At 37.4% G+C, this 26,997-nt stretch overlaps 1 protein-coding gene across 1 annotated transcript in view; it reads left to right on the top strand.

Moving 5' to 3' along the window:
- USH2A (usherin) overlaps nt 1–26,997 on the top strand; it is a 725,654-nt gene that overhangs the window by 274,560 nt on the left and 424,097 nt on the right. Inside the window, exons 21-25 of the mRNA XM_015077386.3 lie at nt 9,996–10,126; nt 18,219–18,345; nt 20,694–20,795; nt 23,204–23,383; nt 24,409–24,539. Coding sequence (XP_014932872.3) covers nt 9,996–10,126; nt 18,219–18,345; nt 20,694–20,795; nt 23,204–23,383; nt 24,409–24,539 — 671 coding nt within the window. The remainder of the gene's footprint in view (nt 1–9,995; nt 10,127–18,218; nt 18,346–20,693; nt 20,796–23,203; nt 23,384–24,408; nt 24,540–26,997) is intronic.

A 26,997-nucleotide genomic window follows, 5' to 3' on the forward strand; every position in this document is an offset into this window, starting at 1 on the left:
TATCTCCCTCTGCTTGGATTTTGGAGAGAAGAATTTTCATTGAGTTAAAATGTTTTTGTTGTCACTCTTACAGTAGCTTTATATGGATATTACTTGATAATTTCCAATCATTTTGAAGTGTCTTGCAATATCCTTAATCTGCAATAACAAGGGTATGCCAGTGGGATGGAGGTTTGTGGTCATTTGGTAGGTTTCTTGCTTCAGGAGAGACATATCCTGTTGTTTCAGTGAAAGATGGTTTCTTTGATTGTTGGTGCTTTCTGTGGGTGGTTTGTGTATTTTCTGATTTTCTGAAACCTCTTTTGTGTCTGTTGAATTCTTAATTTCCTTTTGGTTCCTTCTTTAATTTTAAGAAATATGGCCCCTTTAGGTGACCCTGCTCTTCCCCAGAAACAGTACATTTGACAAACTGCCCTTTCTTTTCCTGGGCCCTATCTTGTGCCTCATTCTTTGGATTTCCTGGTAGCCAGTGTTGATCCAACAGTCTCAAATCCTATTTATTCTCTGTGTTTTTTCACTCAGGGAGGGACTGACTTTCAGGGGATGATTTTATATGTTTTCTGTTCATTGTCTATCTTACTATTGATTCCAGTGTGAACTCTGGGTGCTGACTCCACCGGTTTAAAATGTTCGTTTCCCCAACTCACATGTTCATGTTTTTAGTATTCTCCGTTTTCTAGTGACTCTGTAGGTTGGGGTATGGGTGGCTTTATATTTGCTCCCTTTCTTGATTAGAATTGTTTTTCAAGGAACTATGGAAAGATTTTTATTAGGCTGTCAGCATTGCCTAATGGGAAGTGAAATCATCAAGACTAAAATTTTATATGTCAAAAAAAATATCATGAATATGCGGGAAGAAAATATTGAAGACTACTTTTTGTTATTTTGTGGGTAGTGAAATATTTTCTAATTAAAGAATGAATTCCAGAAGAAATGAATACTTTAAAATTTTTAATCTTTTCATTTTAGCCCACGGGATTGTTAAAAAAAAAAAAAGACAACCTAGAGGTAAAAGGTATAAAACAAACTGGGAGGAAATATTTGAAATATTTATATAAATTAAAGTATCAACATCAAATATTCCACAAAATTTATTGAGGTCTTAGAAAAAAAAGCAGGTACTCTTCTGGGCTTCATTTTAGGGGATGAAAATATGAAGTAAATAAATGATAAAAGTGGAGGGAAGGCTGGCGCTGATGAGTGGCATTATGGCAACAGGTAAAGCGGAGGAGGGTTAGAATTGTTAGTAGACCAGTCATGATGACTTCTTAGTGAGGTTGGACTGGAAAAAAAAGACCCATAGAAGATGAGATGGAAAACCATGCAGAGATGCCTGGGAAAGATATTCCCAGGCAGAGAGGAAGAACAATTATTGGGTTAGCAAGAGTGGAAAAAGGGAGAGGAAGCATAATAGGAATGAAAGATGTAGTGGAAACTGGATTATTTAGGATGTTATAGACTACTGTGATGACTTTGGCTTTTACTTAGTATAGGACAGGAAGCCTTTGGCGAGTACCAAAAGGAGGAGGGACATGACCAGCATTGCCTTTTGATGGGATCACTCCAGCTATTATTTTGGAATAGACCATAGAGTGTGTGTGTGTGTGTGTGTGTGTGTGTGTGTGTGTGTGTGTGTGTTGGTTGGTTGGAAGAGGTAGTCATGGAGCAAGGATGGAAAAAGGAAGATCATTTAGGGGAAACAACCACAATAATCCAGGAGACAGAGAATGATGATTCATAACACAGAATGATTCAAAATGTGTACAGAACTCAAGTAAATTAAGTAGAAACAAATAAAATGAAGTCTTTGAAGTTGGGTAAAGGATATTGGTGTGTATAGCTCCTAAAAAAATGTATGGCTATTTTTTTATGGCTGACATATACATATTTATGAAAATATATATGAAAATCTGAATAATCTCATCATCACTAATAACATAAAAAATGAAATTTAGCATATATACAGTAAAGTGCAAAAAACAACACTGAGTTCCCATTCTTTGCATCTCAGATTTTGAACCATTTATTGTTGGCCAGAGTCTGGGGAAATGGTCATTCACACTATGGAAAAGTATCTGAATTAATTACTAGTTGTGAGAGGTGATAGATGGAGCAATATTTATACAATTTTTAATTTTTAAATATTTACTCTTATCAACTGGACATTATCTTATAGTTTAAAATGCAAGAAAAAAAGGGACACCTGGGTGGCTCAGGCAGTTAAGAGTTCAGCTCTTGGTTTTGACTCAGGTCATGATCTCACGGCTTCATGAGTTCAATCCCTTTGTGGGTTCATCGGGCTCTGCGCTGGAAGGCTTCACACTGCTTGGGATTCTCTCTCTCCCTCTCTCTCTGTTCTTCTTCCCCTTGCACTGTCTCTGTCTCTCTCAAAATAAATTTTTAAAAAATGCAAAAAAAAAAGTTTGTCACAGTAATACCTTGCTATAAAAAATGAGAAACTAACTAAATGCTATTTATGACAAAATTATAAAATAAACCATGGTAAATGTATTTAGTCACTGGAGAAATGACTATATATTGTTGTGAGCTGATGTGGAAAGATATCTGCTGTATGTTAATAAGTGAAAAAAACTTACCAGAAGCATTACTCACAATAGCTAAGATATGGAAACAACCCAAGCCTCCATCAATGGATGAATGGATAAAGAAAATGCTATACACACACATACACACACATACATGCATGTATATATGTAATGGAATATTATTCAGCCACGTAAAAAGAAATCCTACTATTTGTGACAACATGGATGAAGCTGAAGGATATTATGCTGAGTGAAATAAGCCACACAGAGAAAGACACATACTATAAGGTCTCGCTTGTATGTGAATAAAAAGCAAAACAACAAACAAACAAACAAATCCCACAAACTCATAAAAACAGAGTAGGATGGTGGTTACCAGAAGCTAGGGAAATATTGGTCAAAGGGTGCAAAGTTGGGATGAATAAGAGATCTAACATGTAGGTATGATGACTCTACTTAATAATACCGTATTGAACACTGCAAAGGCGCTAAGAGAGTAAATTTGAAATGTACTCATCACGCACACAAAAATGATAACTATGTGAAGGTATGATATGTTAATTAGCTTGACTGTAGTAATCATTTTACTATGTATATGTATATCATATTATGTACACCTCCAATATATAATATATATATTAAAAAGTATTTTTGAAACGTAGAATAGAATGTGTGATATACTCCAATTTCAGTAAAGAGAAAACAAATGAACAATGACATTTGTGTGTGTGCTAAACGCAAGAGTTTGTGTGTAAAAAATTCTGAGAAAAAATTTGCCAAATTGTTGGCAGTGGTTTCTCTGATGAAGGCAGGTAGGACTACAGAGAACTTTCACTTTTAGCTTCTATAATTCTGTAGTGTTTGAATTTTATGTAACTATTATTTATTAATTTTTGGCAAACTTCTGCATTGAAGTTTAACGTATATAAAGTGCAAAAATCATAAGTGTACAAGTTGATGGATTTCAAAAACTGACTAGCCCTGCATATCCAGCACCCAGATTATTAAATAAACCATCTTCAGGGCCCCCAGAAGCTCTGCATTATGCCCTGTTCTACGTCACAACCAGGACTACCGTTATCCTGATGTCTGACACCACTGATTTAATTTGCTTGGTTTTAAACTTGATATAGTTGAGATTACGCAGTGTGCATTCTACTCTACCTAGTATTTTTTCCAGAATGTCGTGTTTGTGAGATTTATGCATGCAGTTGAATGTAGCTTGGTTTGTTCACTTTCAGTGCCGTACTGTATCCCACCTCTTTATCCTTTCTGCAGTTGATGGGCATTTGTACACATTCCAGTTTGATGGTATAATGAAAAGTAATTCATTATACCACCACTATACAAGTATAAATGTACTTGTATATCTTTCTGAACCTATGAATTTTGGGGGACATATACCTTGGAGTGGAATAGCTAGATTACATGGTGTGCATATATTTAGAAGACATACGGATAATGTATAAATAGTGCCAGTTTTTCAAAGTGGTTGTTTCAATTTATACTCCCACTAGTAGTCTGTGAGCGTTCCAGTTGCTCTACCTTTTGGCTACACTTTGTATTTTCTTTTTTTTTAATTTAATTTTTTAATGTTTATTTATTTTGTGTGTGTGTGTGTGTGTGAGAGAGAGAGAGAGAGAGAGAGAGAGAGGAGGAGAGAGAGAAAGCAAGGGCTAGAAGGGGAGGGGCAGAGAGAGATGAAGACAGAGAATCCAAAGCAGGCTCTGTGTTATCAGTGCAAAGCCTGATGTGGGGCTCAAACTCACGAACTGTGAGATCATGACCTGAATCAAAGTCAAGCTTAACCGACTGAGCCACCGAGGTGCCCCTGTATTTTCTATTTCATTTCAGCCATATTGGTGGATGTTTAGCGGTACTGCATTCTGTTTTGCATTTCTCTGATGACTAGTGATCCTGAGCATCTTTTCTTTGTTGATTGGTCCCTTGGCTATCATCTTTCTTGAAAATCTATTTGCCCCCAATTTTCTAATGGGTTGGTTGTCTTTTTCTTGTGCATTTGTAGGATGTATTCTAGATATGTATCTGTTATCACAAGTATGTAGTGCAAATATCTTCTCCTACTACGTTAGTTGCCTTTTCACTTTCCCATTCATGCCTTTTGTTAGACAAGAGTTTTTATTTCTAACACAGGATAATTTATCACCTTTCCCTTTCTATTATAGTTTTGCCTTATTATTTAAGAACTCTTTGCCTATTCCATGGCCCTGTAACTGTATTGCTTTTATGATTAAATATTTAAAGTTATAAAACATATTTGCATAAAAGTTAAGCATTTCTATCTAGATCTTGGATTTTTAGATTTTTTAAAATGTTACACCATTTTATTTTATAAAACATGTATTTTATACATCTGTGTATCCAAAGAGCCTAGGAGAGTAGCTACACAAAGTATGCCTTCCTTAAATGTTTCTGGAGTGAACGAATAAATATTGAGATAGAAGAATGCTGTATTATTTATCCAGATACTTGAAACAAAAAATATTGAACTTTAGAATATGTCCTCTCTTTTTTTAAAATCAAAATCTAAATTTTAGGCAAGGGTGAAATGTATGTTTCTTACCCTTCTATTCATTTGAGTCAGCATTGCTCCTTAACACAAAGCTTTAAAGTAAAAATTCCTTTGGTACCACTTGGCTCTGGCCCAATGTCTTCGTATTCTTGGGACAGGATGAAAGCCCATGCATGAGGCATAGGGGGAGAAGGGTCAAGTTCAATCACATATCTATATTTCAAACTTCTGCTCTTGGGGCACCTGGGTCGCTTAGTTGGTTAAGCGTCCGACTTCGGTTCAGATCATGATGTCACTGCTCATGAGTTCGAGCCCCGTGTTGAGCTCTTTCTGACAGCTCAGAGCCTGGAGGCTGCTTTGAATTCTGTGGCTCCCTCTCTATCTCCCTCTCCTGCTCTTGCTCTGTCTCCCTCTCTTGAGAATGAATAAACGTTAAAAAAATTACAACAACACAAAACAAAAAACTTCTGCTCTCTCAGGGTGCCACATTTCTGTTTCCATTCCTTTGCCCAACAAAAGGCACATGGCTGAGCCTAAAATCAATGGATGGGGTCATACAAATATATAATCTTCTTACAGGAAAAGGAAGGGTGATGATTTTGAACAATTAGGCATTTTACTATTCTGTCTCATGGCAAACTCAATAACATTTTCTTTGAAATATTTTATAAATTATTATATTGTTATATTTACATGCAAATACATTTATATGTGAATTTAGTTTATTTAAAATTGATTACAGGATTTAAGACTTTGGGCTCAGAGGATAGGATTTATCTATGTCTATGGCAATATTATCAAGAACATGAAGTTTCAGTGGATGGGTGCATTGATCATTTCTTCCTAGAATACATGCAAAAAATTCATTATCTTTCTAATGTAAGGGAAAAAATGACAACACTGAATTATTTGAAAACCTAGGGGAAAGTTGATCATACAACCTCAAATCAAATTACCCTTTATTACACTAAATCCTCTCTTCTCATAGGAAATTTTCTTTCATTGGTGTAAAGTATTATACTTTAGTTGGGCTAAAAGTGCATTTCTTTGTTACACAAGTGTCAAATCTATAAATCAAACGCTGTATCTGAAAAACACATGCACTTTTATATCCCATGAAGAGCGTGTAATATTAGTTGCCTTATTCCCAGGTATAACTTGGCTAAATATTCCTGTAATTCTTACCCTGATTCCATTCCATTCAATAAATTTCCTATCAGTTAGGAACAAGTAATTGTATTTCCAGATCGATTAATTTCTTCCCTCATTCAAATCCTTACTGTTGCTCTCCTGTCTATTGCCACATAGATGCCACCAGTACAGTAACAGAGAATTTTGTCATCTTCATGTCCTGAATTGTAGCTATTTGTATGAAATCACCTTCATCTGTTTAATTTTTTATTTATTTTTTAAGTTCATTTATTTATTTTGAGAGAAAGAGAGAGCGAGAGAGAAGGGCAGAGAGCGAGAGAGAGAGAGAGAGAGAGGGAGAGAGAGAGAGAGATAGGCAAAGAGAGAGGGAGAGAGGGAGAGAGAGAATCCCAAGCAGGCTCCGTGATGTCAGTGCAGAGCCCCACACAGGTCTCAATCTCATGAACCATAAGGTCATGACCTGACCAGAGATCGAGTCTGACGCTTAACCTACCGAGCCCCCCAAATGCTGCCAGGTGTTTAATTTTAAAGTAATAGTTTTCATTATAGTATTTGATATCACATATAAAATTTGAAAAACAATAACAAGAAGGTAAGATGTCTGTTGGAGAGAACTACTCTAGACCCGAAGGAGAGAAGCTTAAGAGGAGAAGAGTTGGTGGAGATAGAACTGTTCTCTAGTCACACCGTCGACCACACTTTGGCCAAGTCTGTGCTTTTGCTGGCAGGTGTCTCCTCCTTTAACTTGGTTGGCGTACCCAAGTCATTTATTTCTTTGCCTCCCATTTCCTTCTTTATCGGATTTTTGTGATGAGTGTTGTATATACGTTACTTATTCATCCATTCTCTCAATTCTTATCACCCAGTAGTTTGGGCTCTGGACCATTGCGTTCTACTGAAAATGATTATGTCTAATGATTAGTAAGTATCAGCTTTGTAATCTTTTCTTCAGGTGTAATTTTTCTGGGCTTACAGGAAGTGTCACATGGTTAACGAACTTTGCCTTCTTAACGTTCTCTTATCTAGGCTTCTGTTTTACAGTATTACCATCATTGTTCTGACTTTGTTATTGTTTCTTTTCTTTTTGTTTCATTTCTTTGATTTGTTTTTTTTTTCCTTTCTAAATGTGGGGCATTTCCCCTAAAGGTGGTTCTTCTTTCTCTACATTCTGCCTCCAGGAGACATGGATTCTTGACAGGTGTTTGCCAATTTAGTTTTCTAGACTCATCTTCTTTTCTAAGATTTAGTTTCTTGTTTCTAAATGATGGATAGGTTTTAACATAACTAATATAAATGCATTGTACCCCAAACTGAACTTATGTCCTCAACCCCATATTTTCTTCTTTACCTGACCTTTCTATTTGTGTTAATAATGATGCTTTTCCCTCCAGTGATTGATGAAAAGGATTCACCATGTAGTCCCACATCATCACCTCATATCAACATGTCTTAATGAGTTTCTTCTAAAATATACAGAGTTTTCCTTTCAACCCATTTAGTTTCTTGTCAGTTCTTAATTAAAAATTTTATCATCTTATTCCCCCAAAGTATAGTGATATCCTAACTGGTTCCTCTGTGGCTAAATTATCTGTATCTTTCATATATCCCCCCATTAGTTTGGTTGCCTTAATCCTGACTTTGAGCACCCTATTCCCTTTCTGCACCCAACGTTTAATACCTTCCTTTAGTCTATAGGGTAAATTCCAATCTGGAATTTAGCTAAGTAAATTTAGTACGAGAGATGAACTAGTAGCAAGGATTCAAATGAATTTGAACACTGAAGAGTGATTTGTTGGGACCTACAATCTTATTTTGTGGAGTCAGAGAGACACTGGGAGAGACCAGGTATAAGTCTAACAAGGACATAATAATGTCCTAGAAGCTAGGAGGAAGAGAATCGGAATATGAGGCAATGTAATATCAAAATGGGTAGGACAAATATGTTTCAAAGGGCCAAAGCACAAAAAAACCTGGAAGCTGAAGATGCAGAAGCTAAGAAGGCTGGGAAAAATTTGAGTTGCTTCTTGGGAAAGTCTGAAGCCCATATTCTAGGATTGCCTTTGCTGTTACAGTGTTAAAAAAACTTCATTCTAAAGATACTTATCACACAACCTGCCTTTTCATCTTTGTCTTCTACTCAAGCTTCTCAAGCTAGATAGTCTATGGCAGATAGGCTAAGATGTGGTCTTGCCCGTCTTTCCAGACTCATCTGAACTCCCTCACATCCAACATTCTTTAATACTTTCCATACCTCTAGCCCTTTGAGGTTTCCCCTAAAGTCCCTTCTACTTCCTGAAAACAATTTCAAGCATCATATTTTCTGTAAAACCTGCCTCAATCCTTTTGAATCAAATTATGTCTTATAAATATGTCTATATCATTTATCACACCTCATTACTGGATTTTGTTTTGTCTGTTTTCTTAGCTAGAAGTTAATGTGAGGCACTGGCTTGTTAGTTTTTTCTTTTTTACTGTGTAGCAGAGTACTCAGTTAATGTGAATGTTCCATTGATGCATAGTTAAAAAATGATAATACAATACTCACGAAATGACTTCTGCTTCCCTGTCTCCACAATTATGCTAAAACTTCCCCCTTACCTCTGATGTACCCCCTCTCATTTCTCCTCCTCCAGACTCTCAAAATATTTAATAAGTGCACCTAGCTATCATGGGATGAATGGGGTGGAAAGATGAGTCCAACAGGGCTCCTGCAGCAGGTGCGGTCTGTTGATCCCCAATTAAAACCCCATCTATGTAAGAAACTTGGTTACCAGCCCAGCCTGAAGGGGGCTTTCTCTCCTTCAAACTTCCATAGTTATGGTTGACTGTATTACTACACAAATCAGTTTCACTAATTATTTAATATTGTGATCTCAAGCTGGTATTTGATTCTTACATAAGTTCTTGACCTCTTATTTTATTCTCCTTGTACGATTTGCCTGTTAAGACACATACATTTTTTGTTTTAATTTCCAACTAAACTGGAAACTCTTTGAGAACAAAGACTGCACCTCTTAAACTTCTTTGCCACTTTCAAAACATGAAGTGAAGTGTGTGATACACAGGAAGAGTGCTGTAAGTGAGTGGGATTCCAGATTGAATGGAGTTGGGACCATGTAGGGTAGTGGGAAGACAGTTTATGAGACCATCACAAGCTTCCCCTGCTTCCAGAGCTGGGGAAATCCCTGTGAGACAAGAGCACTGTGTGTCAAGGGCAGTGCTCGTAGGTTATCTGAAGGGTGAAGGAGACCCTGAACTTTTAAAGGGTGTAGACCATTTGGTTACAGGATCCTGTTTCAGAAAATTAGCTCTTTGGGCTGCTTCATAGCAGGTCTTTCCAGTTCTTAGCTTCTATTACTAGATTGATTCTTTAAACATCATAAGCATTTTAAATGAGGTGCCCTGTGGTCCTTTCATTCATGTCAAAAACCCATTTATTTTTATGGCTCTGATAATATTTTCACATTGATACTCTGAATATCCAGTTTTGGGTTGACAACATGTCTTTATATGTTGATGAGTTTTGCATAAATTTAAAGTACATTATATATTGATTAGTGGGAGTGCAGGCTTGAGTCTCCAAGAACAGGTTGGCATTCATAATAGGTTGTATTTAAAACCAAATGGCTAGGACCAGTCCATTGCTGTGTATAATTCCCTGACTGTACTCACTGCATCATAAATAATAATGAAAGTAAATGTACGTTTATCAGAAAGAATCAACAAAACCCCAGCACTGATTTGCTGATTGCACTTGTCTCCAGGCATTAAGGCCAGTTTTCGAACAAGGGTGCCTGAAGGTTTGATTGTCTTTGCTGCATCACCTGGCAATCAGGAAGAGTATTTTGCACTTCAGTTGAAGAATGGACGTCCTTATTTTCTTTTCGATCCTCAGGTAAATGAGTAATCATAAGACTTGATATTTCTGAGAGTGTCCTAGGTGCCAGGTACTGAGGTAAGCGCTTATATTTTCACACTGAATCCTCACCAAAAGCTTGGAGGTAAGTACTATTATTATCCCCACTTTACCAATGGAGAAAATGAAACCTACCATGGTGGTGATGACTTTCCCACAGCTGAAATAGCAGAGCTGACTTTCAAACCACATAGTCTGACTGAGAGTCTACATGCTTAACAACCATATGCTATCTTACCATAAAGGGAAAAGTTTTAAGTAAATTTGAAAAGACTGATTATTTTCCTTGTAAGCAAAATTATATCACCCCTTATTCTTCCACTTTCTCTCTTCCTCCTCTCTCCCTCTTTCTCTCTGTCTCCCCCGACTCTTTCTTCCTTCCTTCTTTCCTTCCTTCCTCTCTCCATGCCTCCTTTGTTTGCCAACAAATATTTAAGGGCCTATCAGGTAGTATAATGCTGGGTGTTGCAGACTGCAATAGTTTTAAAGTTAAATGTGACCATGCCCTTATGAAACAGTCTGAGGAGGATACACTGAAAAAACTAATTTAAAGTATTCATGTATATTAAGAAAGAGAAGTAAAAAATGCTAAGCATTATGGGAGCATAAAATAAAAGGTCTTTCTTTGCTGAGTTGTCAATCTGCTCTGAAAATGTGGTATTTAACTGAGATGCAAAACAATGAGGAAAAGTCGGTCAGAACAAGAGCATATGTCTGTTCAGGAAGATGTGTGTTTGAGGTGGGACAGGACATAGGAGATACTAATGAAAGATCGAGGAAGGCACTGGGAATATAATTTCCAGGTAGAGCAAATAGCAAATCTTAAGTGCCCGAGGTACATAAGAACATGACATTGTATACATTGAGATGAATCCAAGATGGCTGAGGGATGAAACAAAGAGAAAAGTGTGAGGTTGAAAAGCTGGGTGGAAACCAAGTCATGTAGGGCCTTGTAAGCAAATGTGAAGATATAAACTTTTCCTAAGGGCAATGGGAAAGCATTGAATAGTTGTCTTCCCTTTAGTTAAACAAATATTGGTAGGAATTTGACATTAGGCACTGTATTGGGCCTGTGAGTAATTGAGAAATGAGTAAAACTTTGTAAAAGATGTTTTACTCTCTGTTTCCTCAGGTTTTCAACTTAAAACTGCTGATCTAAGTCATAAATTATGCTTGCCAAATAAATGTTTTACATTACACTGTAAAGCTGGCATGACTTTTCCTCCCTGATCTAAGGCATGGGCCAAGAGCTCCCGGGGAGGATCACCTCTTAATACACCCCGAATACCCACACACCTTGGAGAGGAAAGGCAGGGCCTGCTGGACTAGATGTATTTGAGCATCATGCCAGGCTCCTTGCAGGGGCCTCAAGAAGCAGGGTGGGCCCTTGGTGTTTCAGGATGTTGGAAGAGCCATGAGTTGGCACCTGGAAAAACCAAGGAAGAAAGTTTTCTGCCTGGTGTTTCAATGGGGATCTGATAACTACAGGGCCAGTACTTGATAGGTCCTGAGGCGCAAGGACTTCTATGTGTCCTGTAGAATTGCAGTTTCCTAAGGGGTGTCCATAGGGGGGCAGTGAGTGAGCAAAGAAGAAATAGCATCACACATAAGCAGATCCAGCAGCCAGAGAGAACGGGAGAAGAAGCAGCTGTCTCAGAAGGCCAGGCAGATGGCAATTGGGAACGAAAATACAACGACCAGCATGCTGAAGTTGATTCAATTACAGAACTGAAAATATTATTTACCATTTGAGAACTTTAAGAAGATTTAGAAAGAAGATACTTCTGAGCCTCAGATTAGCAGGTCAAAATATGTAACAAGATTTAAAAAGATGGAGACTACTAAGAAGAAATTCAAAAGGAGAACAAAAAACACCTGTACGATAAAAAGGATACAAAGGATGAGAGAAAATAATGGAATATAAAGTAGGAGAGGATATCCTTTTAATAAATAATGGATTATAAATTTATTGAAAGGACTGATGAAGTTTCAATCAAGATTAAGCAAAACTATTGCTTCTCTAGGATCTCTATGTGCCAGGCATTACTGTAAGTGTTCACACAATGTGTACACACACACACACACACACACACACACGCACGCACATGCACACACACATTTAAATACCACAACTCTGATGTGGATACTCGTAATCCCACTTTACAATTAAAAATACAATCTGAGCCACAGTTAAATTAATTTCCCTGGCATCATCCAACTAATCAGTGATGAAGCCAGGACTGAAACCCTGGCAATCCACCTCCAAAGACCATGATTTTTAACTCCAGTATTATACTGCTTTTTAACATGAAAGAATAATGCTTGTTAAATACCCGGAGACTCAGATAAAATACCATCCATGTGCCATATTGGAAGGAAATATATCAAACCTTTTGGCTTCTAACCAAAAGGAAAGAAAAAAAGTCTGAACTATAAAGAGGAAAAGCAGTGGTGAATATTAAACCTGACAATACTAAGTTCAGCTTAAATATTTGATGACAGTGTGACTAGAAATGTGTTTTACACTGCCAAAGAATCTTTGAAATAGAGGAGACACGTGGCAAAGGCAAAGCGGACAAACAAATACACCTCTAATAGTTGTTTGGTGCCAAAATTCTTGAAAGTTGAAGGAGAGGGAAAGATGAGTGATTTAAAAGTTTCTAAAAGTATCAACCTAGTGGAGAAGGCAGTAGGGGAATAGATCGCCTTGGTGTCTTATTTTCATAAAATGGATAGGCAAAAATGTTTTATTTTAAATGCTGTGAAAAAGACATTAATTATTGATAAAATGAAGATGTTCCCAGAACATCCAAATTAACAAGGTGAAAAGAGAGACTAAATGCTAGATGGTAAAAATCAACAAAAATCATGAAAAGAAAGGAAAACAGTACGGTAAAATAGAAGAATGTCAATGAGAAAGAAAAATCTGGCTCTGTGTTTCTTTCCTCAACCTATTAATATCCGGGAATATTTGAGAAGATGCCAGATAGAGAAAAACCTTAATTGTATAACCGCTTAGTCATAGAGCTTTTAAAGTATACAAAGTGGGTTCACATTAATTATCTGACTTCATTCTTGAAGTGGCCACTTGAGGTAGGTATTGTTTTCATCCCAGCTTTAGATGAAGTGGTTTAACTAGGGTCACACAATAATTTAGTGATGACGCTGGCACTGGATTTACTTTATTTCATTCAATGCCATTTGGTTATACAACTTTTGTGCTCCCAGCACTGTATTACACAGTTATGCACTGGAGCACAGTGGGGAGAAATGAATGCAATGCCATTCACTACTTCCAGTTGCTCATCTGGGCCTCTTCTCCCTCAGTTGGGGAACAGAGTCTCTGCCCAAGTTGGAGAGGGCAGGGAAGGAACAGTACTCGGAGAGATGTCCTATGGTGGCTTCATGCTGCCTTGCACTTACAGTTGGCCATGTCCTTCACGAATGTCCATCCCTGTGTCTGTGTGATTCTAGATGACCATGCACATCCCAGAGCTACATTTGCAACCAGATACTGGCCTAGGTTGTTCATCGCCGGTATCCAGTACCATACGCATACGTGCGGGCACACACACTTATACAAACACGCACTCCAAACATGTGGGGCAAAGTCTTTGCAGAATTAATCCAAAAATGATTTCACCAGACCTGAAGCACGACTGCCACCTCTTTGGACAGTGTTGTTTCCCTTTGGGAAGAATGTGGTACCTTAACATGCTGCAGAACAGGAGGGTAAACGAGTTAACTCCACTCAGCCACGGTATTGTCATTATGATCCTGAGAATGGCTGCCAGAAAACTCTGTCTCATCGTCGTCATTGCCTTTTCAGTAATCAGATAGTCCAGTGTAAGAGACAATAGCAGAGTTCAGGGAAGCATTCACAGGACATTGCCAATAATTTCTGTCCCTCTCCCTTCTCCCTCAGATAATTACTTAGAGCACTCATTGCTGTCATTACCTTTCCAGCTGCTCTGTCCCTACTCTCTATACTCAAATCCTAACCTGTAAAAAAAGTTGGTAGGTGCCAGCCAAGTATTAATCAAATTGGCATGGCCAAAAGTTGGAGGAATAGGGGGATGGAAGGGTTTAATGATGCCTGGCAAGTGATTTTTTTTATCTGAAATAATAGTATCTCTCCATAAGGCAAAAGTTGCCTGCATTTTCAGGAAAGTGGCAATGAATTTATTAAAAAGAAAATAAGGTATTGGTTGAGCAGGATTACCTTAGGATGTACTCGAGAAAGTGTAATCAGATATATTATACTAAGTGGTCTTGGGACCTGATGCCATCTATGTATGAAACAGTGAGCTCCAGCTAGCAGAGGCTCTATCCTTCCCCACTACTGAGGAATTTATACTCTAATGCAGGTTAAGTAGACATACCTGCTAACTTTTTAATGAAGGCTCTACATATTTTCAGACCAAGAATTGTTGAACCAGAGGAATGGAGAAAATCTTGAATGTTCTTCCATTGTTTGTTCTGTTTTTAGGACAGAATATGGAATACAGCTGTCTGTAGAAAGTTAGAGGTATCCCAGATTTAAAGAAGTTAGGAGTTTTATATGCTTCCCATTGATGTTGAAATTATTTATATTTTGCTAGTTCTCTGTCCTTTGTCTTTATATGAGATAAGATTATCTAATGAACACCTTATTGTACTCATCAGACAAGTAGTTACTTGCTTAATGTATCTTTGGTATCAGACTGTACAGACCGGTGAGGGCAAAGTCTTTCTGCTTTGTCCTGAAACATATCCCTGTGGCTAAGTCCTTAGAATGTGGCACATGCTCAATAAATAAATATCTGTTGACAGTTTGACTGACTGACTGAATAACTATGGGAAAGTATACTTATAATTGAAGAAAATTACCCATTTTCTAGGATACAATTTCCAGCTCTTTAATGATTATTTAACAATTTAGTTCTTATTTGTCTTAATTTCTCAGTTTGTTAGAAACTTTGACTTTAAGTGATGATTATTTTTAAGTTACTTTCCTGAATCCATTCAAAAGAGTTAAATTTGAATTGTGAAAAGAGCCTTTTATAGTAACTTAAAGTCACTGCTGTCTAGCACATCGTTTCAAAACAACTTGAAGTTATTGTGTGTGTTTTTAGAAATATGTTAATAAACTTAAGTCATGAATTCCTTATATAACAGTGTAATCCTACAGAGAGGCTATAGGTGTAAAAACTTATTTGCTTTTCTTTCAAAGATCAAATGCATTCTGTGAATAAGTATTTGGGGTAGGAGGAAAGATTCTTCATAATATTTAAAATTGGATATGTGTTCGCATATTTTGAACCGAACACCTGGACTTATTGTGAAGATTCACAGTAAAGTTCCTCCGATTCTTAATTGCTGTATTTTTTGGCTAAGTCTCTACCAGCTATTATCTCCCATTCTTTACTTTATTAATTTCTATTTGTATATACTTGATTAAATGATATTTTATTGGCCAATAATGACTTGTGGGAATCATTTAAATGTTTTATGTTCAGTGATGTTAAGAAATTCACACAACATTCTGATTTCACTTAGAAGAAAGCTGCAAACAAGTGTGAATGGCATTTATTTAACATGTCTGATGCTTTCCAAATGGAAAGAATAAACTGCATGCTATGATACTAGGATCGATCACAGAATTATTCTCTTAACATTAGTCGGGGAGTATAATTTTCAAATGATCACCAAAGAATAATATGCTAAGTTCTTCCAAGTATAAAGCAAATTTGGCATCCCGAAGCTCTATGTTATGTACTCGAATTTGTCTCCGGCGAATGTAATTTCTGATGTAGAGAACTGTTAATGCTTCAAATTGTTGCCAAACATAACATGAAGAACCACTTACTCAGACACCTGATCTTTAGAATGCAGCATCGTTTGTAACAATTTTAACGCTAACTAAGTACACTTTGATGAGACAGCATTTAATAAAATGCTCATTAATTTCATCATTAGCAAGGGTATGCTAAGAAGTAAGCCAGTTTCTTATGTCACGCCCAATTAGCATCCCATGCTAGTAATCCCATTAGTATTGTTGAATTCACTAATGGAAAAACTAATGGGCATGCTACCAGGGCACATTAATTGGGCACGACACCAGTTCTGGTTTTAATTATTAAACTACGATAATGAAATGTGTGTTTGTAAAATATTAAAATGTTGAAATAGGGTTGAAGGAAATAAAAGAGTATGTAGAGGAAAGAGATATAAAGAAAGCCAGCCTACAAAAATTCAAGGACTAGAAAAATAGATACACCAAATGGTCATCTTTCTAGCTGATCGAGTTGTCTATAAAAGTTGGGACACTGTCCACGTGAGAAACAACCCACTCATACTCATGGGAAATTAAAAGCTGTTTTTTTGTGATATGAATTTCTGTATGTCATACATGTTGTCATGCGCTGTATGAGGCCTGACAGGAGCCAATTAAATATGTAGAATGGACATGTTACATTGCCGAAGCTATTTTAGGGAAATACATACAGAAATGTTTTACTTAAGATGGTATGACTCACATTGCACTTTTTGTGATATAAATCTTCAATTACATCAGATAATTATTACTTTTCTCTTTTGGAAAAACAGTGTTCCAAAATTATAGGAGTTTGGCCAAGCACTCCATCCAACTAATTAAAAAAATATTTTGTAATATTTTACCCAGTCCTATTTTGGTTTAAACATTTTTTATTGGATTTGAAGTTAATTATTGCTAAGAAAGTTACCTTCGTTAAGAAAGAAATTTATTTTCATTTAGAAGGTTTGAGTAATTTTCTGGTTGTTTTTTTCTTTGATAGTAGTGGTAGTAACTGATGATGGTGACAAAGTTGAAATATCTTCTACCTAGGCTTATTTGCTCATGAACGCTAAAAAAAGTAACACTGGACTAAGCACGATATGCCAAAAAGTGTCCACTTGGCTAGGAAGTACTCAGATGGAAGGTTTCTCTTCTACTTCTTTCTGTTTCCTTACCCTTACCTCCTTTCTGCTAATCTCTGTTCTTGATATCTGCCATTTCGTACTCTTAACTTTTTTTTAATGTTTATTATTTTTGAGACAGAGAGTGAGAGAGAGCAAGCAGGGAAGGGGCAGGTAGAGAGGGAGACACAGAATCTGAAACAGGCCCCAGGCTCTGAGCTGTTTTCACAGAGCCTGACGAGGGGCTTGAACTCACAGACTGCTAGGTCATGACCTAAGTTGAAGTCGGACGCTTAACTGACTGAGCCACACAGATGCCCCTATTTATTTTTTTAAGAGAGAGAGAGAGAGAGAGAGCAGGGGAGGAACAGAGGGGGGGGACAGAGGATCTGATGTAGGCTCTGTGCTAACAGCAGAGAGCCCTAAATGGGGCTCGAATCATGAACCCTGAGATGATGACCTGAGCTGAAGTCGGATGCTTAACTGGCTGAGCCATCCAGGCACCCCTGCCATTTCCTACTCTTAACTGCTTAGGAACTCATTTTTAACTATGATAGAATGACCTTAGATATAAGTTTCAATGCTAGATTTAAGATTACAAGGCAATGAGTACTAAGTTTAACTGCATTATGCATTTATGTTCAATGTGTTGATAACTGGCTAATTTTTATATGAATCTCATTCCTTCTACTTATTAGCAGTATAGTGAATGTTTTTGCCAGAGGAAAACTTTTTGCCAGATGTTTCCCTACCTTTAGCACAATATAGATTCAATGGCGTTTTATTAGTTTTAAGTTCTTTTTTCATATTTCTACCAAAATTCTTAAGAGCTAAACTTTTAGAGTAGAAGATTCATTATCTTTCTAATGAATATAAGCTCTCAAAAATGCAAGTGTACTTTTAAGAGATTTTTTATTCCACAGAGAAGATCTTTTCAGGTTTGAGTACTGTTTCTAGGAGGACATCACAGAAAATCCAGAATGATGTCAGGCATCAACTTTCACTTTGAGTTCTGTTGAAATATACGCATGCTTGCATCATGGGGATGTCAAAGCTTATAAACTGGTTTTTAGCAAATCTACAAATATATGTATGTGAGTTTGTAAACATATACGTTCATTCACCCACTCAGTCACTCATTTGTTTCCTTAAGGGCTCTTCAATGGAAGTTTCTACAACTAATGATGGTGGTAAACAATATAATGATGGCAAATGGCATGAAATAATTGCTATTAGGCATCAGGCTTTCGGCCAAATCACACTTGATGGGCAGTATACAGGTAAGAGCTATATGTATGAACGGTTCTATTGATATGCTAACGTTGCCATACTTTTCTGTTGCTTGTATTTCTACATCTCTTTTTTCATGTTTATTTCCTCTCCATTTTGCCTGAATTGCTGTTGAATTTGCCTTTGGGGTGCTCCCAAAATGATGAAGTCTGGCAACCATTTCCTCCTTTACGCATCGTTTCAGTAAAGCAAAAATAAGAGCAAAGTCATCGGTAGCAATTTTGTCTTTTGCAATGCTTTACAGTTTGCAAGGGCTTTTACTTATGTTCTCTCGTTTTATTTTTGACCTGCGAAAGACAAATAAAGTAAAGCGGTCATTACATACATTTTAGAAGTGATGAAACTGAGGCTCAGAAAAGGTAAATAGCTTTTCCCAATTTGCACAGCTGGTAGGCAGCATTCTTTCAACACTTACTTATCCGGTCTTTGCAATTTTAAGTTTAGTATTCTTTCCACCCTACCCTATCTACTATCCTTAGATAATTATAAAACACTTACAGTACCTGTATAATGATGCAGGCTTTTATTAATCTATTCAGGAAATATGGAATTGTAATGAGCACCTACTGTGTCCCAGGGATTGCTCTAGAAACACTGGCTACAAAGAGCAGAATTTACATTTTAGGCGGAAGAGGGGCAGGAAACAGAATAAATATTGAACAAGTATCAGGTAGTGTATATTCTGAGAATAATAAAGCAAGATAAAAGAGAAAGTGTGTGTGTGCACGCATGCATGTATTGGAGAGGGGAATGTTTTGATTTCATAAAAGACTGTTAGAGAAGTCTTCTTTGGTAAGGTGACATTTGAACAGAGACCTAAAGAGAGTAGGTGGATAAGCCAGGAAAATATCCAGGAAAAGAATGTTTCAAGCCAACAGAATAGTAGGTGCCAGGGCCCTGAGGTAGGAACATATGTATGGCATGTTAAGGACCAACAAGGAGGTCACTATGAGAAAGAGTGGGTGAAGGGGCTAATAATAGGCTGCAATCAGGGAGGCATTAGGGCTTTTTACATAGGGTTTTCTGGACTTTTACTTGGAAAAAGGGAAGCCATTGGAGAATTTCAAGAAAGGAGTGACATGTTATGACTTCTTTCTTTAAAAAGAACACTTTGGCTGCTCTTTTGAAATGAATTTTAAAGAGAACAAGGGTGGAAACATGGAGAGCAGTTAACAAACTTCTGTAATAATTATAAAATAATTCAGGCAATAAAAAAATGGTTTCTTGAACCAAAGAAGTAAAATCGTGGATATAATGAGAAATCTGGGTATATTGTAAATGTTAAATTAAAAGGATTAGATTCAAGAGGTGTGTGGGTGGCTCAGTGGGTCAAGCATTTGACTCTTGATCTCAGCTCGAGTCTTGATCTTGAGGTTGTGAGTTCAAGCCCCACATTGGGCTCTGTGCTGAGCATAAAGCCTACTTAAAAAAAAAAAAAAAAGGATTTGATTCCAGTAGAGCAGGATTGGCAAGCCCCTTGTGGGCCATATCTTGCTCATCATTATTTTATAAAGTTTTATTGGAGCACAACTTTACCCATTTGTTTTGTATTTCCTGTGACCACTTAAAGCTGCCTGGTCTACAAAGCCTAAATTATATACTATCTGGCCTTTTACATAATGAGTTTGCTAGTCCCTAATGTAGAACATGACTGCTAAGTTTGGGGTCTGGGCAACTGGAAGAATGTAGCTGCCATAACTAAGGTTGACAGGATCATGGGGGAAGCTGATATAGAGAGAGATGTTCAGTGTTAACATGGTCAGTCTTAGGTATCTATGAGGCATCCAAGTGGAAATATCAGGTAGACTTCTGGGTACAAGTCTGAGTTCAGGGAAGAGTTCCAGACTAAAGATACACATTGGGAATTGTCAGCTGAGGATGGCATGCACTTACCAAGGGACCACATGGAAGTAAGGCTAATTAGAGTGGTTTGGGCTCTGAGTCTGAGGAAACAAAAAAAACACCTCTCCTTCAAAGGAAGAATGGAGTTAGAAATCATAACAGATGTGTGCTGTGAACACAACATAGTTGGGGACCCAGGCCTCCTCTGGTCTTTGGGGCTGGTGGTTCACATAGGTGCCAAGCACTCCAAGTCATCTAGAGGACTTAGTATACCCATGTATGTGGGGAGAGAAAGAGATCTGAGAAGGCAGGAGACCTGGTCCTTCCAGCATCAAGATGTTGGGACAGTGAGGAAGAACCATTGAAGAAAGACAACAAAGAGGAGAACCAAGAAAGAGTGGTATCCAGAAGCTCAGTGAAGGGTTTAATCATTTGTTAAGTGAACAGAACCCAGATTATTCTGGGGAAGTTGAAATTCTCATCTCCTTTTCCATAGGTTCCTCAGCCACACCGAATGGGAGCACTATTATCGGAGGGAACACAGGAGTGTTTGTGGGAGGGCTTCCACAGGGTTATACTGTCCTCAGGAAGGATCCTGGTGAGTTTCCTCTTTAGGATTTGTATGTTGTCACCAAAATTTACAACAGGATCAAGTATGAGTACATTATTATAAGGTATGAATAATAGTATTATATTTTATCTCATGCTATTCCTGTATCAAGACAAATATGTCCCTTAGGTTTCCTTTTTTCTAAAGGAACCATGTATTACTTGCATTTAAATTCTTCGTGCCAGCCCCTGATATATAAAAAGAGTTTATTAAAAAGTATATTAAACTTTTGAAGTGAATGATACTAATTTCAGTGAAAAACATGTCATTTTAGGGGCACCTGGGTGGCTCAGTCAGTTAAGCATCCAACTCTTGATTTTGGCTTAGGTCATGATCTCATGGTTCATGAGATCAAGCCCCGCATTGGGCTCTGAGCTGACAGTGCAGAGCCTGCTTAGGATTCTCTCTCTCCCTCTCTCTGTCTCTCCTCCTCCCCTGCACATGCTTACTCTCTCTCCCTCTCTCAAAATAAATAAATAAACTTGAAAAAATAAATATTGTTTTAGGATTATGTGTCAATATTTTTCGATTTTAGTCTGAAGCAACACAAATAGGAAACAATGGGCTTGATTTATACTCTAAACAGGGTAAATAAACTTCCCTGAGTATTGAGCATGTGATCAGCTCTAAACCAGACCTTAGATATCCACAGATGAACAAAATGTGGTCTTTGCCACAATAGAGGGTACAAATATATAAATGTATAATGTCAAGCAAATGCCATAAGTACTGTAAGACATAAAATAATTCCTGTATTTTTGGAATGAGAGAACAAAAACAGATTCAAAATGAAACCAATAAAAACTACCATGGACAGAATTAACCTTAGGCAGAAAGAAAAAAAATATCCTTCCAAACGCATTGCTAAGATTTTAGGGTAGTTTTCCCATGTCTGCATTGAAGGGCATATAGGGTATCACCTCAGTCTCTCCTAGGAAGTAAAATGTAACTACATAAATATTACACATGAGCTAGAACCTAAATAAATATAAATTGTTCATGGGTAGGGGTCTTCAAGGAATAACGGTGAAGCAGATCAAAAGGAATAAAATGTTTTCAGTGAAATTTGGAGAGAGATATATTTAAATACTCAAGACTGAATGTAGTTGCCTCCTCAGATATCTCTAGAATAGAGAGGGTTTTTATTGGACTACTTTAGACGGGTAGAGAGAGAAGTCTCTCAAAAACATTCATACACACACACCCACTAGAGAAAAAGAGAGAGAGGGAGAGAGAGGGAGAGAGAGGGAGAGAGAGAGAGCGCGAGCTCTCAATCTTTGCCCCAGTTCTTTGTCCATCCAGCACATGTCCTGGCTATGGTTACAAACAGGCACTGGGAAGAGAGCATACCTGACTCCAAGTACCCTTCCGGTAGAGGACATATCTCCATTATAAATAAATAAATAATCTGACCTTGTGCATATAAATTGACCTTGTAGAACTTTGATTGCTGGTGAATACCTTCCCTAGAATCAAGTCATAAACTCAAAAGCCAAGATCGAAGCTTTGTGTTGATCAGTATGGACATCACTGGATGCAGTGTGACCTTAGCTGCGATGCTGCCTCCTCTTCTCTAGGTTTTTCTTGCTCTCTAGTTCTAATTCTCTCATTTCACTTCATTTCTTTCCCAACTCCTATTACCAGCTATTTGCTATGTTCATAAACCCTGCCTTTGCTTGGTCCGGGGCATTCTAAAATTAAGGTCAATATTATATTCCTAAATATGAAATCAAATTATTGACCTACTTGTGTAATAGACTGGTTCATAATGATGAAAGAACTAAAATACAAACGAGATTAGATTAATAGAAACACTTCCTTCAAATCTTACTTTTAAAACTTGTTGGGGCGCCTGGGTGGCTCAGTCGGTTGAGCATCCGACTTCGGCTCAGGTCGTGATCTCGTGGTTCGTGAGTTCAAGCCCCGCGTCGGGCCCTGGTGCTGACAGCTCGGAGCCTGGAGCCTGCTTTAGATTCTGTGTCCCCCTTTCTCACCACGCCACCCCTGCTTGTGCTCTGTCTCTCTCTGTCTTTCAAAAATGAATAAACATAAAAAAATTAAAAAAAACCAAAAACTTGTTACAACACTTTTATTTTTAAGACTAGTGGCAGATGAAATCTTCTTGTTAGTTCAAAAGGCAATATTCTGGCTACTCCTATAAAACCACAATTTCTACATAAACATCTATTTCTTTGGAAACAGTGGATCTGACATTATAACTGTTACCACTCAGCATAGGTAATGGTGTGGTGTTTACATGAATCATGAAGAGGTTTGCAGTAAATACGTAGTGAGAGCTATTGCCTGTTTCTTTTATGTGAATGACACATAAAATTAATTGCTTTGAAAGAATGTTTCCAAAATACATATTTATTGATATCTCTCGACCCCTATAGACATAATCCATAAAGGTTTTGTGGGCTGTGTCAAGGATATGTATTTTATGAAGAATTATAATCCCTTTGCTATTTGGGAGCCTCTGATTTGGCAGAGTGCTGAAGAGCAAGTCAACGTGTATAACAGCTGGGAGGGATGTCCCACGTCACTACAGGAGGGAGCCCAGTTCCTAGGAACAGGTAAGGTTCTGAAAGAGACACCAGCGGTTGCTTAGCAGCTAGTTTCTATCCTTTGCACAATTTAATCCCTCCTGTCCGATTACTTTGACCTCTTATGAACCTAGTGTCACAGAAATAACTAGTTATGTATGATACACATAAACATCTCCTCCAAGTCTGAATATGTAATATAAGTTGTAAGACTCATGGATATATATTCGTGTGTCAAATCTCTGTTACCCATGGCAATTCTTGGTTTATATTTGGTATTATCAAAAATATCTTTTGGTATGTCAGATGTTTTACTTAGAATGCAGTTTTACTTGGAAAGATGTTTTGGAAGTGTTATGTTTACCGGGTGAATCCACAAATATCTATTTATCCCATGGTATAGATGGACCATATTCTCGAGAGCAAAATGTCAGCTATGTAATGGGGTGCATAGGTTAGTGAGGAGGAGCTGGAGGATGTCACGGCCATCCCTGCCATTGCTCGAGAGGCTGCTGCAGAAGCGAGGAGCAGTGTACCTGGCGTACCTCCCCAGCCCAGTCTCTGCCTGGCCGTCACCCAGGGTAAGGGAGTGGAAGGGAATATAGTGGCCTGGTGGATAGTACTTCAGATAAAAGCCCACCTCTGCCTCCTATGTTTATAACTAAGCTGGTTACTTATTCAGTTGCTTAAACCACCTTCAGGATAGAAAGATGAATAATATCCCAGTCTGTGCACTTTTCTGTTGCTCTTTTCTCAACACTGTCATTATTCTGAATTTCTCTTAGTCAATGCAATTTCTTATTGTGAATTCTGATACAAAACAATAATAGTCTTAATTATATCCATGATTTAGAGAGTAAATTGCTTCCTCCTAAAATGTATATCAAGTTCATTCTGCTACTTCCATACAAGGAGGATTTCTCAACATTGATTTGCATCTTCTTTTGCGAGAGACTTACTCAATGACAGTATTCGTCCTAGTCTTTGTTACACCTTCATAACGCTGGCGCTATTGCTTTATACACACTGATATGTACATATTCTTTTCTTTAAAGGGTTTCTGGAACTTCAATCGCACATGTTTCATGGTGGAATGGATTTTGAGATTTCCTTGAAGTTCAGAACTGACCAATTGAATGGGTTGCTTCTTTTTGTTTACAACAAAGATGGACCTGATTTTCTTGCTGTATGTGTATAAATTTAGTTAAATTTACTTAAAAATATCAGATATAACTTTGAGATAAATAAGGCATGTGTTAATATTTTGCTAAATTGGGGTTTCTCTTGAAATTCATTTTTGTTTTCCTTCCTCAAGTCATTTTTAGTTTTGGAGTCCTGTGAAACATTTTGTGCTCTAAGATCGTGATTTATTTTAAATGACAATTATTACTGTGAAACTTGTAATTTTAGCAAAGCAGAGTAGTTATGAGGAATTATGAAAATCCCACTTAGTTTCCCAACATATGAAAAATATTATGTCCTTTGTCATTTCTTATATAATGGTGTTAAAAACTACATACAATAAATGCTTCATATTACACACTCACACACACAAAGTATAAAAGTACAGTAAACATGAACCTACCACCCAATGCAAGAATTAAAATATCATTTTTTACATTTACTTATAGGGTCTCTCCTATCCCATTTTCCTATCCCCCTCTGGAGGTAATATGTAATTAGAATTTTGTGTTTATTATCCCCTTGCATGTAGCTGCAGTTTCAACAAAATGTATGAATGCCTGAAAATTCTTGTTTTTGACATTTATAAGAGTTGCATTATACTCTACCTTGAGGCAATTGTTTTTTGCACTCGACATTATTCCTGAGTCACTCATGTTCTCCATATAGGTATATATTTTCATGACTGTGTAATTTAGCTCTTCTGTCAATGACATACTGGTTGTTTCTGTGTTTTTGCTTTGGCAAACGGGCTGCTATGAACATTTTCATATATTTTTCTAAGTACAGTCAGCAAGTGTGATTACTTTCATTTGCCTTCAATCAGACAGTCAGATATCATTGTCAAAAATAAGTATGTTATGGGGGCACCTGGGTGGCTCAGTCAGTTAAGCGGCCGACTTCAGCTCAGGTCATGATCTCGTGGTTCATGAGTTCGAGCCCCGCATCGGGCTCTGCTGACAGCTCAGAGCCTGGAGCCTGCTTCAGATTCTGTGTCTCCCTCTCTCTCTGCCCCTTGCCTGCTCATGCTCTGTCTCTGTCTCTCAAAAATAAATAAACATTAAAAAAAAGTTTTAAAAAATAAGTATGTTATTAAAATGTAAGTTTTTAAAAAGTTATTTTAAAGAACTTACATAGACTCAGGGGAAAATTATGAACACCTTAATCTCATTGCTCATATCTAGGCAAATAAGTAGTAAAACACATGTGTTGGTGATTTTATGATTCTAGGATGTTTTCAGTTCATTGATTTTGTTCATTCCTAGATTATATAATGTCAAATTTGCTGCCCAGGTAAGTGGAAATATATCCCTTCATAGAATTTGTTATAATTTCATCTTATTTAAATTTTTTAAATTTTTAATTTATTTTTATCTTAAAGTTTATTTTTGACAGAGAGAGAGAGAGTGCGAGCATGAGCTAGGGAAAGGCAGAGAGAGAGGGAGACACAGAATCCAAAGCAGGCTTCAGGCTCTGAGGTGTCAGCACAGAGCCTGACTTGGGGCTCAAACCCAGGAACCGTGAGATCATGACGTGGACCGAAGTTGGATGCTTAACCGACTGAGCCACCTAGGCACCCCTGAAGTGTAATCTTTCTTAACACAGGAATTTTGTGTCTTCTTTACAGTTCTATCTTCAGTGCCTAACTCTTTTTTTTTTCGTTTCTTTTTTAATTTTTTAATTTTTTTTAATGTTTATTTTTGAGAAAGAGACAGAGCATAAGTTGAGAAAGGGCAGAAAGAGAGGGAGACCCAGAATCTGAAGCAGGCTCTAGGCTCTGAGCTGTCAGCACAGAGCCCGATGAGGGGCTCAAATTCACGAACTGTGAGATCATGAGCTGAGCTGAAGTCAGATGCTTAACCAACTGAGCCACGCAGGTGCCCCTTCAGCCTAACTCTTGCAATTATTAAGTATTTGATAAATATTATTGGATGAATGAGTGACTGAACATGTGAATGAATTCATGTTATGGTGACTCTAAGCATTCCTTAAACATCTATCTGTGCATAAATCTTGGAGAGAATGCAGAGGTGTTTATCATTTGGCCTTTCCTCTCAAGGAGCACTTGCCTCTCTTGGAGGCTCACACATCCTGGTATACCCACATCCAGCCCTCCATCTTCCTCCGTTCACTGACTTTGGAAATATAATGAATCCCCACCTTATTGAATAATGTTAATTTTAAGCTTTAATGAAATAAATCTTAATCAAAACATTTAGGCCAATATATATTGAGTGTCTGCTCTGTGTTAGGCTTTCTTTTAGCACTTCCAATACAGCTATAAAGGAAGCAGACATTCACAGAACTCACATTCTTCTCCTCTGTATCTGAGAACCTAGGCTTCTCACAGTTTATTCCTCAATAAGATGTTTTCCTGTTATCCTAAGTAGCTTCAACATACATGGCTATTCGGGGAACTTGATTAACTCAGAAAGTTTTTACTGCTAAACTCTTAAATCTCA

Source organism: Acinonyx jubatus, chromosome E4 (genome assembly GCF_027475565.1).
Source record: "Acinonyx jubatus isolate Ajub_Pintada_27869175 chromosome E4, VMU_Ajub_asm_v1.0, whole genome shotgun sequence".
Classification (NCBI taxonomy): domain Eukaryota; kingdom Metazoa; phylum Chordata; class Mammalia; order Carnivora; family Felidae; genus Acinonyx; species Acinonyx jubatus.